Source organism: Echiichthys vipera, assembly GCF_963691815.1.
Source record: "Echiichthys vipera genome assembly, chromosome: 18".
Classification (NCBI taxonomy): domain Eukaryota; kingdom Metazoa; phylum Chordata; class Actinopteri; order Perciformes; family Trachinidae; genus Echiichthys; species Echiichthys vipera.
Window position 1 is genome coordinate 15,072,101 of NC_139843.1, and position 15,122 is coordinate 15,087,222.

The following is a 15,122-nucleotide window of genomic DNA, read 5'->3' on the forward strand; positions in this document are numbered from 1 at the left end:
CCTCTCTACGTGTTGTCTTTGTGTACAGCTTTATCTTGGTGGAAGAAGTGTTGATATGCTTCAACTTTTTCCCCACGCAGATAACGGTGCAGATGGGCGGCAGCACACAGCATGTGATGGAAGTTTTTTGGTAGAGAGGATGATTGCAGAAATGCTCTTAGCTCCTTTAAAAAAATGCCAGCATCTTCGAGCTATTAAGTGATGTAACCACCAAATGGTTTAGTGGTGGAGCCCTGTGAGAAATACTAGAAAAATGTGCATCATTTTCCAAAGTAAATGTGGATTCATGACAGCAAGGGTCGACTAGATAAAGAAAAATATCACTACTTTTTCATGTACTCAAAACACTGAACTACAGTCAGCTGTACTGTACATGCAGATGTGCTGGGTGACAGGACATAATTAAACGTAAAATATTGCATTTAACAAATCATTCATTCATTCATCTTCAACCGCTTGTTCCTGTTGGGGTCGCGGGGGGCTGGAGCCGATTCCAGCTGACATTGAGCGTGAGGCGGGGTACACCCTGGACAGGACGCCAGTCTATCACAGGGCACATAGAGACGAACAGAGACAGACAACCATTCACACCTATGAGCAATTTCAGAGTAATCAATTAAGCTAACACATGCATGTCTTTTGGATTGTGGGAGGAAACCGGAGAACCCGGAGGAAACCCACGCAGACACGGGGAGAACATGCAAACTCCAAAAAGGTAGAAAACCAACCCCTCTAATCTTTTCAAGTACAAAAACTGCATTGTTGTGAATTCACTTGAATTTACTTTAACTTGTATACTTGTAGTGTTATTTCCTTTTTGCAGCTCTAGCTCCAATAGTTTCAGATGTGCATTTATTACCCTTTTCTGGAAACAAACATCCTCAAAAGCACATTGTTAATATAGAAAAAAACACATGTAACTCCTCAATACTTATGTAGTTATCAGGAAAAAGTCAGATAAATGTTTGAATTGCAAGCTTCAGCTTCATATCAATCAATTTTATTTCAATATACTGCTAGAAATGTTTGTATGAAATGGCAAAAAAGTATATTACACAGCAGTGGTATTATATTACATTTTCTCAAAATTCATTTTATACAGACTTAAAGACTAAAAACAGTTGAAAGGTGAATCTACCAACAGAGATGTCTTTTATATACAGTTTATATGCTGGAATGGCTTTAACATTTTGTTCAGTCGGCCTAATTAAATGGGAAGGCACTTAGTTTTGGTACATATACACAACAGCATCATTTTGATAGAAACTTTCAGAAAAACGTCCACCAAAGACAATAATGACCAAGCAATTAAATCTAAAAAAAATGATTGTACAAAATAAACACATTAATTATATAAATATACAGCACTTAACTCTAAAGCAAAGCAGTACTTTGTCTAGCCTGTTTTAACAAACATGAGCTAAGAAAGAAAAAATGCATCATGCAAATGTACAATTTACAAATAATAAATGACAGAAAACCCCAACACATTTTCGCTTACATGTGTACTTCTACTATATACATATTTACATTACAAACAGAGTTTACCTTTATATTTGTACCATGCTGTCACTTCAAACTGTGATGTTAAAATAACAATCACTGAAAAACAAAGCTGAATGCTTTGACACTGTATAGCAGCCTTTTAGGTTTTAGGTTGATTTGACCAGATAATGTTAACATTATTGTGTAGTACGAACTGTAGTTGCAAACAAACACAGTATACTATCAAACTGTAGAACCAAAACATTTGGGCTGTAAATGCAGTAAGATGGCTTCTGTGTTGTGAATAGCATCATTAATACTGTATAGGTCTGTCATTGCGAGTAATATCTGAGTGGACGGAGATTTTTTTGCAAATCTTTCCTGATGCATCAGTCTCACAACACTTTCACGACTATAGTTGCTTAACTTTGATAGCTTTCAAAAATAACTTTGTGGGCCAAATAGAACAGATCCATTTCCTTTAACATTCTCTCCCCTTTAGTATCTCGCCGTCCCGGTTATTCCTACACTCAAGAAACATCCAATGGCAGCAGCAGGTGCAGCATCTAACTGGACGGTGTCTGTCTGCTATATGTATTGTTTTTTGTTAATATAACTCACAATCTTAGGCCCAGCCTAAAACTGCTTTCATAGCAACTATCACATTCACTGTGATGTAAAAATATGAATTATAAAAAAGCTTTAAAAGTTAACAAAGTAGTAAGTGATGCACAGATTTATCGGCTTAATTCGGTATTGGCCGATATTTGCCTTGTTGACGGCCATCGACAAATGAGAAAACAAATTCACCTATGGCAGTGGCCGATGTTGAACTGTGTTGAGTCAAGGTTTACTTTGAAAGGCTAAGGTTATCCTCCATTTTTATGATTGAATTTCCCTCATTCAAACATAGCGTAATTAAATGCTAAATAATATTTTATAATGATTTTAGTTTTTCTGGCAATAAAGTGGGAATAAATAAGGATAAAACAAACAAACAAACAAAGAATTGGTATTGACTATTGGCCAAATTATTACCACTATTGTTGCATCTGTACAAACATGAGCATTAAACGCATACAGAAGAGACTTTGAACAGCTGCAAAATGTAATTCTGTCCTCCAAAGTGAGAAGTTGCTGGTTTTTAAACAACATTTCATTGTAACGTGGCATTTTATGGATTCTAAAAATACAACAAGAAGTCTGTAACAATCTGCTATTGGAAATTACACTTTTTGTTACTACAGCAATAAGTTATTTGCTCCACATTTTCCAAATGACACACTATTTAAAAGTTGTTCTTGTTGGAGCAGAAGCATTTTAAAGTATTGTGCTCTGTTACTTTAGATACTTTAGATTTAATTTAGGTTTTAAATGTTAAAATAAGGAATCTTTTGTCCCCCTTTGCAACTGCTTTCTGTGCCACAGGTGCACTAAGCACACTGTAGGAGACACTGTGTTGACTGTGTACTGAAAGTCATTTCCCCACTGTGTAACATCATGGCCAGCGTTCAGGAAAAGGAAGCAGCGTTCCCATTCCTTCGGTCCGGCTCTGACATGTCAGTCATAGGCGTTTCACACTTGTCATCAGTGCTAACAATGCTGTACTGGCCGTTCTCTGTATCTCTGGCTGTTTGCTTTGTCCTGTCCTGCAGAACAGCGTGGATCAAGGCCACTGGCACAGGCATCATAGCAAATATGATCAGTATAGCCAAAACAGCCAGAGCCCAGCCTGGGTACTCCAGGTACTTCTCGGCAGCCTGAAGAAAAAGGGATCAAATTAACCACTCAAGAACTTAAACAACTGAACAAACTCCACAAACGAAAACACGCGTGCACCAATGCAACATCCCATCTCAAATAGCTGTACTGTTTTTCTGTGTTTAACATATTTAGGGGGTATTTTTTTTTTCTCCTTACCTTCTCTTCGTTCCATGACAAATAAGTGGGGCGTTTGATGAACATGCGAATGGTGGTGGCGCCTAGCAACCCGAGCATAGCAAGGAGGCAGACGTATTTCCACAGGTACTTATAAATCACAGGGGGACGCCAGCCCAGCATTGATTCAATGTCATCAAGGAACCTTCAGAAACAGAGTGGTCAACTTTCATTAATATTCTTGTGACAAACTGATTCTCAAGATGAAACCGATTGGTTAACATTTACATGGAATTCAAGATTTCAAGAGTTAAGACAGTTACACAGTCGGAAAAATAGACCTCACCTATCCGCTCCATATAGCCAAGACACACTGAAGGTCTCGAAAACCACCACAATGATGAGGGGCAGAGTGGCAGAGTAATCATCGAACATCATTACAAAGTAGTTCCCGCAACGCTGGGTGAAGAGCAGGCCAATTAGAAAGCCAATGACGCAGCTGAAAACTGAAAAAGCACACACACACACACACACGTTAGGGTCAAACACAACTTCTTTCAAAGAGGAGGGAGGCGTTCAAGCACATTGGACACATCTGTGGTTTGTCCTGAATAACTTCAGAAGGTACATTTACTAATTCAGCTCCTTCTCTGCTTGAACGTGTTTTGAACTCAGAGATGGATTGGTGGACATGCAGGAAACCCTGTTTATCTCCGTGACACGTGACAAGACACTGATCTACTGAGTGAGATATCTGCCAGCAGGGTATTGAGGGAGAGCTTCGCTCTTCAATAGCACTTAATGGGAAACATACAATTCACACTGGCAGTGTCTGGAGCATTGTGCAAAAGTTTTCCAGTCCATCTCCCTTTGATTCAAAGCTTGAATCTTAGTTCTCAGAATCTTAGTTGTTTAAATGCCACTTGGACTCATGGCTAAACAATAAAACCAACGCAATTTAGTTAAAGTGCCATTGATGCTTTCATTGATTGGAAATCCCCTGCTTACAAGAAAAAACAATTGTTAAGGAAAAAAAAAAGGTGTTTACTTGTGAGTTTGGTCTTGTTGTTGGCCAGAGTTTTGAAGCGGTCAGTGAGTGGGGCGAGGATGCCCTCCATAGTGCCAAACATGGTGCTGAGTCCTAAGTTGAGCAGCATGAGGAAGAAGAGCGCTGACCAGAAGGGGCTGCCGGGCAGGAGTGACATGGCCTCTGTGAAGGCGATGAAGGCTAGGCCTGTGCCCTCCACACCCTGAACATGAACAAACGGGCCAGCTTTTAGCTTTTATATACAGCGCGCAAAATACAGACGCAAACTGATGTTAGTCCATAAACTCAGTTTTTACCTGCTGCATCTCTTTTTCCAGGTCACAGTCTGTTAAATTGCCTGGGATCTTATTTCCATGCTGTTTAAACCAGGTCCTGTAGTCCTTCAGAGCCACAGAACTGGGATCAGAGTAGTTGAAGAGTGGCATCAAGTAAGTTTCCACAGAACCACTGTGAAACTGCTCCGATAACTCCTTCACATTACTAAAGAAAAGAAAAAGACAAAACACAACCGTTCAACAATTCCGTATGTGTGGCGAGACCCAACAAGTTGTGTAGTTTTTTTTTTTTATTGCACAACACTTGGTTAATTAGCTAATCAAACATACCTGACCACGCATACCATGGCCTTGTCTTTGGCGCGGAAGCCGAGCACAGAAAACACCACCAGGGTGGCCAGGACGGATGTGAGGAAGTTTATGGTGGAGACAGTGAAGGCGTCGCGGTGGCAGTTGTTGTTCCGAGGATTGTATGAGGAGTAGGCGATAATGGACCCGAAGCCGAGACCTAAGGCAAAGAAGACTTGCGTGGCTGCCTGACGCCACACCTGCACGTCTGCCCAAATCTCCAGCTAGAAACGTAGAGGAGGAAACAAAAGCTGCGTCAGGGAAATATTCATATCGGCCTCGCTTTTCTACACTCGCCCGGACATTTGATCTGCAGGTACCTTTGGGTAGAACATGTAGGTTATTCCCTCCCAGGCCCCATCCAGCATGAGCCCTCGGACGAGGAAGCAGAACAGCACCACATAGGGGAAGATAGAGGAGAAATACATCACCTAGAAAGAGACAAAGAATGATTACATTAACAAGTGAATTAAGACATCTACTGGTCGACTGAAAAAAAGTCACAAATCTCCTCAAACAAATAATGAATGAACTTATTACTAAAAAATCTATTTTTTCTTGTCACACCAACAGACTCTTTTCCCTGAATTAATTAGGTACAATCCATATGGTTATTATAAATAAATTCTAATGTACAAAACTCCCAATACTTAACGCTAGTGTGGATTTTGCAATTTAATGTGGGTCAGCACTCCTAAACCAGACATTCCAGAGAGAATCTATCACCCACAACAATAACCCTGAAGTCTAAGCCCAACACATGACCGGGACTTGAGAACGCTAAAACAATGTAGTACAGGATACAATTTTGTCAGTATCTCAGACTTTTTCATGAAGTGATTCTCTTTCCATTTTTACTATTTGACTGTCAGCTGGTCCCAGAGTAAACACTGTAACGGCAATCTAAATTAACTTAGTCCCAAAAAGGTATATTTCAAAATGAATACTGTGTTAAAACAATTCTTACCTTTGTGGCATTCTTACACTTTTTGTAATCTTAAAATGCTCCTAATAAGCATATGTTACACTAAAATGTAAGAGAAATCCACCAGGTGTTGAAAAAAATATTAATTTCTCATACATTTCTTATAAAAGTCTGACCAATCATTTTATTTGATCCGGAGACAATTATACACAGAGCTTCCTGCCTATCATATGTCGCTCCGTTTCACTTGCGCTGCTCATGCTGCGTTCCAGTGCAATGGGAAGTCCGAAGTTTAGGACCTCCAACTAGGCAAAGTGCACTGGGATTCGGTAGCTTGTGCTCCCCCGAATTCACAAGAAGGAGGTTCCACTTTGTGACAGGCATTCCAGTGCACTGTCCCATTTCTCTCTCGTAGCAAGTTTCGGGGGAGGAGGGAGCATAAGAGGTCAGACAGGGGGTAAGAGGGTGGGACTTTGGAGGGAGGCAGAGTTGTCATGTTCAAATTTATACTAAGTGCTGTGAGACATGCCAGGAAGGTAAAAATTGCCTTAAGTAGTTTAAACAATTACCACACCCACCACCATTTAAAACACATACCCAAGTTTGTCCTGCAAATATGATCCATCAGACTCCTACGTGCATATAATAAAAGATATTTTTACTGTTTAACTGTAGTAACTCATTTAGTAACTGACTGGAAAATGATTCAGTTTGGTCGTTGCAGTGTTTAAAGCTGCTGAAACATCATAGAGCTCGGCACGGCTCCCTTGATAGTCAAATCAACACTTTGGAAGCCAGGAGCCGCAACAGCCCACACGGTTACCTTGACAGAGGTCTTGATGCCCTTGAACATTCCCAGGCACACGATGGTCCAGGCCGCCAGCAGACAGCCGACGATGTACGGGTTGAAAGTGCCCGTCTCATCGATTGAGTCTGTGATGTCCAAAGCTTTGCGGTACCAGAAATATGACGTGGGGGAGCTCTTTTCACATTCTTTTACTGGTGTGAAGAGAAAAAAAAAAGGATGATTAATCACTAATCGCACATGTGACATACACCTAATACATTTACAATGTAATAACTCCTCATGTGTTGTCACTTTTGAACCGTAATGCTGTGTGTTTGTTTACCCGTTACATTCCCCTGTTCTGGACACTGTTCCCAAGGCAAAGGGGACTGGAACGAGTTCCCGAGATAGAAGAGACTCCATGCGAGGATCACATTGTAATAGAGAGCGACGAAGAAACACACCTGAGGACATTTAAAGAACATGATTATCAGGTTCATAAGAAAATTATATTATGTTTTAAAGAAAAGCATATGTACTGTATATGGCAGTTGTGTCAGTCGAACAGAATAATAAAGCGAGTGCTCCTATCAGCTGCAGTTGCATGCTGATAATCGAGAAATAAGACAGAGACTGTTTCCTAGGTGGATGTTTACCTTTTTTTTTTTTTTTTTTTACCTAGACAGATAGATGATAATGCAAAGAAAACGACTACCTGCCTCTTTACTTCATTGCCATTTTTTTTTTTAAATGGTTAAATACACCACTGCTCCATCACCCTGTGAATACAACACTGTGCTTTTCCAGACAGTGGCTAAAGGTGCGTTGGCAGACAGGAAATTACTGGCTGAAGCAAAACAAAAAAAATGACTACTGGAACACATTCAACATCAAACCCAGAGCAATCTCTTAGTATGATGTTGTGTTCACACTGGGCATGTAAATTTGCGTTGTGCCGTGTTATTTGTGCCACTCAAGTTGAAATATTTTAATTAGTGCAAATACGTAAATAGACATGAACTTGCTGCGGGCAGCGTGAAACACGCATCATTGCATTGACTCTGTATGAAATGGTGCTGCCCAATATGCGTAAAACACGACCGGTGTGAACACAACAGTAGAAGACGGGACGGCCATTTAACAATCAGTCTCTTACCACACAGCTGGAGTAGCCGATCCCTGCCAGCCTGGGGGAGATGTACTTCCACACCCCGATGCTGCCCTGGCGGATGGCTTGACCGGCTGCTAGCTCCAGGAAGAACAAGGGAATGCCCACAACCAGCATCAGCAGCACATACAGGAGGAGGAAAGCTCCTGAGGAGGAGAGGTGACCAACACTTAAGGTTAACAATAGAGCATCACAATTTGACACACTGAACAAAAAATGATGCAAAGGAGAAGCAGATGTTTTTTTCCTGTCGGACTGTGATCTTTGAAACTCTCACACCTTTCTGATTACTGCCGCCTGCAACAGAATGTTCTTTTGAGAGTATGTCTACGTAACCACCAAAATGCCACGCCGCCCCCAAAACAAAAATGTGCATAAGAAGCCAGAGTAACGTATTATTTATAAAGTTTTCCGTGGCAATATAAACCAGATGTTGGAACATCAGTGTTTAGTGACGTTTACCAAACGTTGGTACATCTATAAACACCACAATAATGCATCTACAAGCATTGTATATTCTCTCTTTCTGGTACTCACTCTCTCTGACTAAATACTGGATATTTTTCCACCCACAACATTTGTGTTTGGTCCCAAGTGACTCACCTCCTCCGTTTTGATGGCACAAATACGGAAACCTCCAGACGTTGCCGAGCCCGACGCTGAATCCCACCTGAGCCAAAAAATACTCTATTTTACTGTTCCATCCTGCTCGAGCGGCCGGCTCAGAGGAGCCCGGCTGGCTCTCCTCACCAGCGTAGCCGTCGATCTCCGTCTCTGCGGTCCCCATCATGTCATCGTCAGTCGGCAAGGGCTGCTTCTCCATCTAAGTCGGGAGGGGACAAAGAGAGAAACTGGTCAGAATGTCAAAAAGTACATGAACACTGATGAAGTAACAATGTGGCCGAGCATCCCCTGTGACCAATACAGCTATCCTGTTGATTCTTTATAGCTTTATGGGGACTTTTCTGCAGCTGATGAGTTGTTTTAGGGATTCTGCGCAAACAGACCTACTATTCGGAGTCTGCATGCAATGATAAGGGATTATCCTGTTGCTGTGTCTATCTGTATGTGTATGTGTGTGTGTGTGTGTGTGTGTGGGGGGGGGGGGGGGCGGAGGTAGTCTACCTCCGCAGCCCTGTAATAAATCCTAAATTACCTTCATATTGAGTTTTTAAGAATAATAATTCCTTTATTAGTCCTGTGAATGGGGAAATTCAATTTTCACTCTATTATTTTTTCATTTTACACACACACACACACACACACACACACACACACACACACACACACACACACACACACACACACACACACACACACACACACACACACACACACACACACACACACACACACACACACACACACACACACACACACACACCAGGAGATGAACTGGCACCTCTCCAGTCACCAGCCCACACTCCACTCATGGTCCACACAGGGATTTTTTGAGGCTTTAATTGTGTTGCTGATGGATTGTAATGTGTTATAATATTATAATATACTTTTAGTCAACCCCTATTTCTATCAATGACGACTTGTTGCACGTGGTAATGCATTAGACTAGTTCAACCTGGGTGTGTAAACTGGCTTCAGGAGTGTGCTGACAGCAGCCACCAGGTGGTTCATTACACCACCTGTATTCACTTTGTAAAGCAGGAGAAACATACTCCTTAATTAGATAAACGTATCCCCTCACATACTTGGCATTACTTAGAACTCTTAACGTTGTTAGTTCCTAACAGACGCCCCTATTGTTTTAGTCTTCGGTCCGGACAAAGGGAAGGAGGAGACGAGCACGTGTGTCAGCTCCGTCACTACTGTGTTATCAACCACGAGCTATTCTTATTTTTCTATTTACCAAATTAAATGTAACAAATCCGATACTCTGATGCTGGTATTTAATATATAGATATATAAAAACTGATCATCTTACCGCCCGCGTGTTTGTCTCTCGCGGTTTATTGGTGCAGCCGTGGGCTTGTTTCTTCCGCGTGATGCAACCCAGTAACCACGCCCCTGTTACTACGGTGCTGCTTTCAGGGGCTGCACGAAAACTGCACACCCTAGTTACAGAATATAGAAATAGACTGCAGGGGGTGGAATTGGTTTTGTTTATTTTCTCCATTCTACAGTACACATATATAGAGAAATTAATGTAAAAATGAAACAAATATGGAAATTATAATACTATATAACAATATGCATGGTAGATAGAGATGATAAGTATGTAAAAAAAGGGTTTACTACAATATATACAACAGTGTAAAAAATTATAGTGCTGAAAATTGGAACTTGTGTGATATAAATAAATGCAATATTAATGTAAGTAAACCGGCGTATGATGTAGCAAAGTAGTGTAGTAGTTAAATTATTATTGCAGTATTAGCAAAGAGTATTGCACACACTGGTCAATAATGCACCCACACAAGTATCATGTTATTATCATTATCCATTTAATAGTCGATACGTTTTCTATTTTAATTGATTACTAGTCTACAATATAACATTAAAAAATATACATCAATTTGTTTTCTTATTTTGTTCAACTCACAAGCCAACCCCTAAAAATCTAGAATATATTCAATTAAAATAAAAACAAAGAAAAGCAAATAAAATAATTAAAATGAATGAATTGAAGAAATAAATCCATTATCAAAAAACTGATGATTCATTTTGACGATGGCTAATTGGTTCAGTATAGAGTATAAGTATAAAGCTGCAGAAAATGGAGATACTCAAGTTAAGATCAAGTTTTAAAGAAAAAAAGGTAGTCTAATCATGTGCTGTACTCAAGTAGATATACTTAGTTACTTTCCACCACTACTGTTATTGTGCAGATCCTCATGATAGATTGTCTCTCAGGAGGAGCCTGAACGCAGCATAAGCCCAAACACCGACCCTCTTAAAATGTGTTTTCCAACACGTGTGACTGCAGGTTAAACACGCAGTTTGAGTGGGAGAGACCTCCCCACTCTTCTTTTACTAACTGTCAAAGTGGGGAGTGTGACAGCGCATCATTTAAAAAACGCTACGCATGTTCACAAAATTGATGCAATAGAAAGTTAAATCTCCTTAGATCCACGTTTCATGGCTTGTCAAACAGAACACGTGGCAAATATTCACTTTTTAAATTTTTGGTTTACAACGACCAGATATTATAGTTTTTACTTAATTCTACTTTGTGAAGAAAAAAGTGGGATAGGCTGATGCAATAGTCGCTCCTGTCATCCAGAGGGATTTGCTTTCACTTACGTCCTTGAACAGTGTCTGCATATAACAGCATTCACTTTTACATGAATGCAAATCTCGCACTACTTTTAAAAACTTTTTTTTTTTTAAGTTCTCATCCCCACAGTAATCATTAGGGTACAGTTCGCGCAGTCTTAATGACCTGGCAGTGACATTTCTCTGGACAGCAACACATAGTCACACACACACACACACGCACATACACACACACGCTGCATGCCACGTATGCCTGTTTGGAGGCAAATAAAACACACAACACACAACTCATTATACCACAGAATTATCCACGGGGGGGAATAACGGCATGCATTTATTAATGAGTGATAAATACCTTGTGGTATGAAATAAAAGATCCTTGAAAAACTTTTCCAAATGTACCAAAAGCAAAACTCAAGTGGTAACCTCGCTTGCTGCCACACTTCACCTGACTCCGCCTATCTCCTCTATTGGAGGATAAAATGGAGACTTGTCCACCTCTAATGAAGGGCTGTTGTGATATGTGACACCCTACTTTCTCTACTCCATATGGACACCCCTCCCACGGTCCCACCCCCCTAAACCCCTAACCCAATTGTGTAAAAATGTCATTTCCAAGGTGCTATGAAGCTGCAACTGTGAGTAACTTGCTGACATTTGCAGGAACAATGAGAATCACCAAGGTGGCCGAGTGTGTGTACACGAAAACACAAGGAATTTGACTCCAGTTTGTTTTTGCTCTCAATAGACATACAGCTAAACGCAAAGACAGCAAGCTGCACAAAGACAAACATAAACAATTGACTATAATATACAGATATACAGTAAGTATTTATATAAAAAGTACATAATTACATATACACATGTAGTGCAAATGGTCCTGGATTATGTAGTAAATGTGGCAGCATATACAGTGTATGTTGACATGACGTATTGAACACCATAAACTGATCTACTTTACTTGGATACACTATGGACTGGTATGAAGGGGTCATCATAGTGACAGCGTGTGGGAAGAAGAAGCTGTTTTTGTGTCTGGTAGTTTTGGCATATGTGTTTTGTATTGTCTTCCAGAGGGGAGAAGCTGAAACAGACTGTGTCCAGACTGTGAAGAGTCTGCAGTGATGCGTCCTGTTTTCTGACTCTTGAGGAGTCAGAAAGTCCTGGACCAAGGGCAGGCTGGCACCAGGGATTTCCTCTGCAGTCTGTTTCTGTCCCGTTTTGTAGCCGATCCAAAACACACAGTGAACAGCATAGTTTTGTTCAGTATGATGTTGGGGGGCTTCGAAGTTTTCTAAGTCCAGTTTCTAAGCACACAAACACAAAGGGGTGTTTTTTCCCCACCATGGTAGTAAATAGTGCATTTTTATTCATTTATTTTACTTAGAAATAGTCTAATATGGATTAAAAAAAATATTATAAATACTTCACCCTCAAAATGATTATTTGTATATCAACCACTCACATGGTTGTTATCTTGCATTTTTGAAGAAAACAGTGAACAAAGAATTTCAGTAATTACTCTGTGGAGGCATGCAATAAGGAATTCAAGGTAATATGGGATGATAACTGATAAAGGATCATTTCCAGGGTGAAGTATTTAACAGCATACAGCACACACTTCCCCCCAGGCTGTGAAAATCCCCCCAAATTCCAAGAGAATATACAAAGGACATGACCTCAGGTTTGCCACTCTTAGCACCAATTTCTCAGTCTGAAATACATGCACTTGTTAGTATGGGAGTGAGAGAATGAGTAAATATTTTTATCTCTAAGGTGAAGTAGACTGGGCGGGACTGAGCAACGTGACACACCTCTGCTCTGTGAAAGCTTTCAATACCAAAGAGAGGAGAGTGAGTTACACTGAGAAACGGGACAGGTTTCACTGTTAGCATAAACACACTTACACAGCAGCTAACACCAGGAATAAAGTCTCAGGAGCCTGTCAACCTTGGTAAGTTCATCCAATTCCAATCATCACTCTCTGTTGTAGTCAGAACTCATGTCGAAACAACTTAATTCTTAAATTCATGTGGACATTTACTGGATCCATGAATCACAAACTGCACTGAAGGATTTTGTGAAAACTTTGGTCCATGTTTGAACTTTTTTGTGCAACTAGTGATGGATTCTGTGTAGTCATTTGTTAAGCTACTTGAAAAACATATGCTAATTCACTATTGTGTGTCCATTATGTAGCTTTACTTATTTAAAATAAAACTAAATAAAGGGTCGTGTCCCCATTGCAACACATTCTTACATTATTTTGCCAGAACTTAACCTTCTCCCTCCCAAGTTGTTTATAATATAGATATTACCTATGGAGTGTACATACAGTACATAATAACTATACTCTGAATGGCTGGTGTTGCAATAGTTAACAGGGGTGTTTGCACACATTTCCAATCTCATTTTGGTCAGATTTTTATTATGAAATTATATGTGAGGACACCAACCACACCAGTATGGCTCTGGTTGTAAATGCACAAATAAGATAGAAACTATGTTTTGGTCAAGTCTTTTAAACCAGACCAGCCTTAAGAGTAAGTGATACTGGGAGTTTGCTCTCTTGATACCAGTGATTCCAGTATGAATGGCCACTGAGGATCGTAGAGATTGAATGGTGAGATACACTGTACTGTTGTCAGACTGGTTGGGCGGCTCACTTTACTCACACAGCGTAATCCAAAGTTAGTGAAGCTTGGACTGTAGACTGAAGGGAATCATTGAATGGGGTTGTTGTTTTGCACAGGTAGTGGTTAAGACTTGTTATTCTACTGATTAAGATGAATCTGCTGCCTGCATTAAAGCAGCACCATCAGTACCAGTTGAACTGTCTGTGAGTGGAGCAAAGGTCCTTTGACAACACCCTTTGAATTCTCCACGTCAAATGTTTTCTAAACCCCTTTCTCCAGTCGTATGTCAAAGCTGCTCTAACATGAACCTCTCCATTTTCTCACACCAGACAAAGGATGACAAACATCTCACGATATCTGGTTAACGTAAGTCTCATCTACTACCTTTTCCTCAGAGTGATATAGCATAGATAGATAGATAGATAGATAGATAGATAATAGATAGATAGATAGATAGATAGATAGATAGATAGATAGATAGATAGATAGATGGATAGATAGAACTTTATTGATCCTAAAGGGAAGTTTCAGCTGTTTCAAAAATTACACTCAAGTAGTAAGCAGGGAGTTTACAAAAATATAAAATATAGAAACAAAATAGAATTACAATATAGAAGAAAAATGTGAAAATATACAGTTGTACATATATAGTTGTACCATATACAGATATTTTAAAGGTCCAATGTTTATATTAGGGTTCACGCCCAGTGTGCTCTGATTGGTCAGTGTGTCCAGTTTTGCAGCATAAGCGCTCTCTGAGTCTCCACGTGGTCATTTCAGCCTGTGGATGTATCAGAAGAACTGGATATGGCTTTGACACTCGCTTTTTTTCTCCAGTGGCCCTTCGCAGTATTGAAAGGAAGAATCCATATTTTTCCAAATCCAAATATTTCCTAGAGGCCACCATTGTAAAAAAGGTGTCAAGGTTGATTAAGACTTCATGATGATGATGATTATGACTATGATCCATATAGTTTTGACACCATCCCCAAAGTAAAGTCTGTAGGCCCAGCGGGAAACACTACTTTCACAGTATTCATACAGGACCTCAACATGGAAATCTCACTCTCTCTCTTAACTCTATTCAATTCAATTCAATTCAATTCAATTTAATTCAGCTTTATTGGCATGAATGTCACAAAGATTATGTTGCCAAAGCATAAAAATTCAATAAAACAAAACAACAATACATTTCATAGGTATAATAAATACAGAAAACTTAATAGTGAAGTAAAAACAAAAATACTAATTATAATAATAAAAAATAAAAAAATAAAATAAAAAAGGAATGTGTCTGTGTGTGTGCGCTCGCGCTTGTGAAAAACAATAAGTCCAAACATT

General features: G+C 39.8%; 1 protein-coding gene across 1 annotated transcript; it reads right to left on the reverse strand.

Moving 5' to 3' along the window:
- Positions 1 to 990: 990 nt before the first annotated feature.
- LOC310961090 (sodium-dependent neutral amino acid transporter B(0)AT2-like) lies at positions 991 to 11,607 on the reverse strand. Its single transcript, XM_083933050.1, has 12 exons — positions 11,501 to 11,607; positions 8,518 to 8,737; positions 7,903 to 8,060; positions 7,090 to 7,210; positions 6,783 to 6,958; positions 5,355 to 5,465; positions 5,017 to 5,258; positions 4,708 to 4,891; positions 4,412 to 4,613; positions 3,710 to 3,869; positions 3,406 to 3,568; positions 991 to 3,245 (listed from the first exon to the last, which is right to left on the reverse strand). The coding sequence occupies exons 2-12, from the start codon at positions 8,735 to 8,737 to the stop codon at positions 2,997 to 2,999; spliced, it is 1,986 nt and encodes a 661-aa protein (XP_083789176.1). The 5' UTR covers positions 11,501 to 11,607; the 3' UTR covers positions 991 to 2,996.
- Between the last annotated feature and the right edge of the window lie 3,515 nt (positions 11,608 to 15,122).

What these genes read in the sequence shown, in the direction of transcription:
- LOC310961090 (XM_083933050.1), bottom strand. Translation starts at nt 8,737, where the DNA reads ATGGAGAAGCAGCCCTTGCCGACTGACGATGACATGATGGGGACCGCA. An exon ending in CCTACATGTTCTACCCAAAG is followed by an intron (nt 5,259 to 5,354) that starts GTACCTGCAGAT and finishes CTACGTTTCTAG; the next exon opens with CTGGAGATTTGGGCAGACGT. An exon ending in TGGAAAAAGAGATGCAGCAG is followed by an intron (nt 4,614 to 4,707) that starts GTAAAAACTGAG and finishes GTTCATGTTCAG; the next exon opens with GGTGTGGAGGGCACAGGCCT.